The following is a 4315-nucleotide window of genomic DNA, read 5'->3' on the forward strand; positions in this document are numbered from 1 at the left end:
CTGGCATGGCAGATGAGCACCGAGGCAGTCCAGCAGAGGAGGGAAGAGAAAGGGCTACGTGATTACACCAACAAGTGGTTTGAGTGAAGTAATCAGTAAAGGGATGTCTCAACCCCGCCGAGCCCTGCCAGCCCTTGGGGAGGAGAGCCAGACCCCATGATCTCTTAGCTCATGACTTGACCTTTTACCTGTATCCACGAGCTGGCAGGGGAGGATTGGGACGTGTCTGTGTTGTGTGTATTCGTGGATTTGGAGACAACACATAGCTGGCCTAACTCCAGCATATGGGTTTTTCCCTCCTCTCCCAAAATATATCTCTTTTCCAAGCAGCAAACAAAATAAGTCTTCCTTTTTCAACCCGAGCAGAGAGGCAGGAGCTATTTATTGCAGCCTGGGGAAACCGTTGCCGATTGCAGTTCTTGGCCACTTTTCCAGGGTTTTTGAAAAAAAAAAAATTCATCCCATAAATAGACATCTTTGCAGCACAGCCCAAGCTGTGTTGGGATGGGCTGTTCTCCTCAGACAGTTTGGCCCCTGTTCAGGAAAGTGTCCCTCTTCCAGCCAACACTTAAACCCCCACTTAAGTTTAAGCATGTGCGTAAATCCCTGGGAATCAGTGCAAACGAACCTCTGTCACCTCCACCGCATTTTCTGGCGTGAACACCCTGAGCAGTAAAAAGGAGCAAGACTTTCAAGGTTGGGGGGGACTGGAGAGCCCAACACTCAGGAGCCGGGGAACTCTTCCCCATGGGTCTTGCTATGGCTCGATGAAAGGCTACATTCCTTCAAACTTAGGTGGACACCAAAGTCCCCCAGGATTGCCGGGTCAGGCCTGAAGCAGCTGAAACGTTGGCCTCTGGCCTTGTGTTTGGAGGGCTGCAATCGGTGCAGGAGGTATGGGGACAGGCTGGAGATAATCACTGTGCAAAACAGAATCAAACCCTGGGGCTGGGGCTGGGCCCGATCCTGCCTGGCCCTTTGCACCTCCAGAGATGAAAAGGGCCCTGAAGGGACACGCCAGCCTGGGACTTAGCCCTGGATCCCTGCAGGTAGTGGGGCTGACCTCTGTAGTCCAGAAACTCGAGGCTGCCTGAGCCACCCCTTTGCAGGGAAGAAGAGGGGACAGCTGGGGTCTGAATGAGGAGGGAAAGCAGGTGCCTGTGCTGCAGAAGGTGATCCCTGCTTGAGCCCCACTGCTGGATTTGCCCTTGCAAACCCCACTGGTGCAGAAGCCACCCATGAGATGTGCAGCTTTGACACCTGGGTGAGAGAGCCCAGGGCATCTGTGTACCCCTACCCCCCTGCAGATGCTTCTTGATGGGAAACAGGAAAGCAAGGGAGGCTGCTTCACAGAGCCAGGCTCGTTGGCCCCTAGTCTCTCCGTTAAAAAGACACGAGCACTGAGACTCTTGCAGGGTTTTCTCAGCAGACTCTTGCAGGGAATCCTCAGGTTGGAAATTGGGAAACCAGGAGAAGTAGGAAGGCAGCACAACCGCTGGCTTGGTCACCCAGGCTGGATGGGAGCATGGGTCTCTGCCTAGAGAAACTAGACGAGAAAGTTGGAGCACCTTCTCCTCGCTTCTCTCATGGGCTGAGGACATCAAAAAGACCGGAGAAGTCTTCCCGGCCTTCACACGCGCCATTCCTGCTCTGGAATAGTCACCGTCGTGTCTAGATCAGGAATCGCTTCTCCACCAGAGTCTTTGCAGCCAGATTTCTTCTCCCCAGTGCATTTCGCACCATCTCCACCACCTGCGAACAGGACACAGACCTGGAGCCTTGCCCTGGAACCTGCCCAAATCGGCTGTGTATAAAATCATTGAAAATGAGGGCTGAAGGGATCTCAGGAGGTCACATCTAGTCCAACCCCCTGCTCCAAGCAGGACCAGCCCCAACTGCATCACCCCAGCCGAGGTTTTGTCTAGCCGGGTCTTCAAAATCTCCGAGGATTGAGAGTCCACCAGCTCTCTGAGTAACCTGTTCAGTGCTTCACTACCCTCCTAGTGAGAAAGTTTTTCTTAATATCCAACCTCAACTTCCCTTGCTGCAGCTTGAGCCCATTGCTCCTTCTGTCATCTGCCCCCACTGAGAACAGACCAGCTCCATCCTCACTGCAACCCCCTTGCAGGTAGTTGAAGGCTACTACTAAATCCCCCCTCAGTCTTCCCTTTTCCAGACTAAATAAGCCCAGTTTCCTCAGCCTCTCCTCATTAGTCATGTGCCAAAGCCCCCTGTGCTCAGGCCTGGGCCAGGAGACCATGCAGGCAAACGCTTGAATGCAGGGGTACGTTTGCAGCAAAGGGAGGATGCACCAGCCTTACCTTCTGCACGAGGAAGGTGCTGATCGCCGCCAGCACAAAGTCCTGCGCCCCCAGATCGACGACCGAGAAGAGCAGGGTGTCGAAGAGCAGCAAGGCCAGCTCGTTATTGTAGAAGAGAGTCCTGCTGAACAAGGCACGGTCATCTGGAAGCAGGAAAAGCCTCTTACAGCCCTGTGGCCACTGCACCAAGAGGGGCAAGGGGCAGATGTTAAACCCTGAGGAAGGGGCGGCTGCCATGGGGCTGTGATGGTCAATGCTGCAGAGGTGCACGGCGCTGTACAGATAGGTTGATGACCTGACCTTAGGCTCTGCAGGGCTGAATCCAGACCAGAACCCCTGCTGTTGCGGGAAAGTGAAAGCCTCCAAGCCAACAGGCTCTACCCACCCTTAATTAAGAAAATAGAGACCTTCCACACCCATGTTTCTTTTGCATGAACGTGATGGCATCCAGAGCACTGACTTGGCTGGCTGCCTGCAAGGCTGCGGGGTGGGACACGGACAGCTGCTGGGACCTCTGCTCCAAGGAGGATTCCCCTTTGCAGGGACAGAGAGCAGCACGTTACCGTTGTAGAGGACGGACATGTCTCCTAGCTCCTGAAACTCCATGTCCAGGACCCGCTCCAGGAAGAACTTGTCCTTCACCACATAGTCCATGTCTCTGTAAGCCTGCAGGGAGAAATGCCGGGACGTGAGCAGAGCCCTGGTTGACGGCCCTTCGCTCCTGTGAAACGCCGGCGTGGCCACGGCTGATGCTTTCAGGAAGGAAAACAACCAGCTCACGTGTTCAAGGAAGGAGCTGAGGAATCGGTTCAGGGTGTAATAGCTCTTGAGTCTTTGCTCGTGCACATCGGGCCTGCACCTCTTGCCTCCGGGGACCTGCAAGCAGAGTTTGTAGAAACCCCCTCACCTCGGGGCTCTGGTTTGGAGGCAAAAGCATTTCTCATTCAAATTTCCACTTTGCTAGCAGAGATAACCCTTCTGGGATCCTTTGACCCCAGCTGCCTTCCTGCCCCTGGGGCAGGGGGCTGGGCTCGATGATGTCCCGAGGTCCCTTCCAGCCCCAATGTCTATGAAATCTGTGAAATTATGGCTCTGTTTTCACCTGCTGCTTTAAGGCCTTCACCTTGCATGGCAGAAAGGTCCTGGGGAGGGGAGTGGTCAGTGATAAAAGGCCTTGGTGTGAACATAGTTACACACAGCTGTGTGGCTTCTAGTCCTCAAAGAGAGGGGTCAAGGGGACTCAGGAGCCTGTAGTTCAGCTTATGGAGTGCAGCTAGCACTGGGGTGAAAGCTCATCTGCTGTGGGTCACAAAGGGTCAGAAAAACAGTGCTTGCTCATACAGAAGTAAGGCTGGAAGGGACCTCAAGAGATCCTCTAGTCCAACCAGGAATCAAACCTGTGACCCTGGTGTTACTGTCTGAATTCAAATGACAGTGAAACAGCTCCGCTGGCCAAACAGCCATGCATCAACTCACGGGAGTTGCTGACTGTGGGCAGTCGCTGGCCTAGTGGACCATAATTAGTATGGTTGAGAGTCAGGGTGTGGGCATGTGATGCAACTACCATGGGGTAATTTACTTCACATTTTACTCTGAAGTAAATTTATTCCACAATAAGGAGAGGACACACGACTGGCTGTTATAACACTGGGTCACTGGCAGGGAAGTCAGTTTGCACTGAGCAAAGAGCACCCCTGGGATGCAACTGGCTAGGAGATGGGACATGCAGCTAATAAACCAGGGAAACTTGCACCTGGGTATAGGGACACTTTTGGAGGGCTAACTTTGCCCTGGGTATAGGGACACTTTCAGAGGGATAACTTTGCCCTGGGGTAACTTGCACCTGGGTATAGGGACACTTTCAGAGGGCTAATTTTGCCCAGGGGTAACTTGTACTGCGTATAGGGACACTTTTGGAGGGCTAACTTTACCCTGGGGTAACTTGTACCTGGGTATAGGGACACTTTTGGAGGGCTAACTTTGCCCTGGGTATA

At 53.4% G+C, this 4315-nt stretch overlaps 1 protein-coding gene across 2 annotated transcripts in view; it reads right to left on the minus strand.

Annotated features, from left to right (window-relative positions):
- Window positions 1-362: 362 nt before the first annotated feature.
- The window catches only part of LOC109310690 (meckelin-like), a 24465-nt gene continuing 20512 nt past the window's right edge, over window positions 363-4315 (minus strand). The window contains exons 21-24 of one of the 2 annotated variants that reach the window (XM_019535985.1): window positions 3102-3197; window positions 2885-2987; window positions 2322-2442; window positions 363-1752 (exon numbers count right to left, since the gene is read on the minus strand). In XM_019535985.1, the coding sequence (XP_019391530.1) occupies window positions 1677-1752; window positions 2322-2442; window positions 2885-2987; window positions 3102-3197 (396 nt within the window). In that variant the 3' untranslated portion in view covers window positions 363-1676. Of the gene's footprint in view, window positions 1753-2321; window positions 2465-2884; window positions 2988-3101; window positions 3198-4315 lie in introns of both variants that reach the window. The other variant, XM_019535984.1, reaches the window with a different exon arrangement.

This window comes from Crocodylus porosus, unplaced genomic scaffold (assembly GCF_001723895.1).
Source record: "Crocodylus porosus isolate Cpor-Errol unplaced genomic scaffold, CroPor_comp1, whole genome shotgun sequence".
Taxonomy (NCBI): domain Eukaryota; kingdom Metazoa; phylum Chordata; order Crocodylia; family Crocodylidae; genus Crocodylus; species Crocodylus porosus.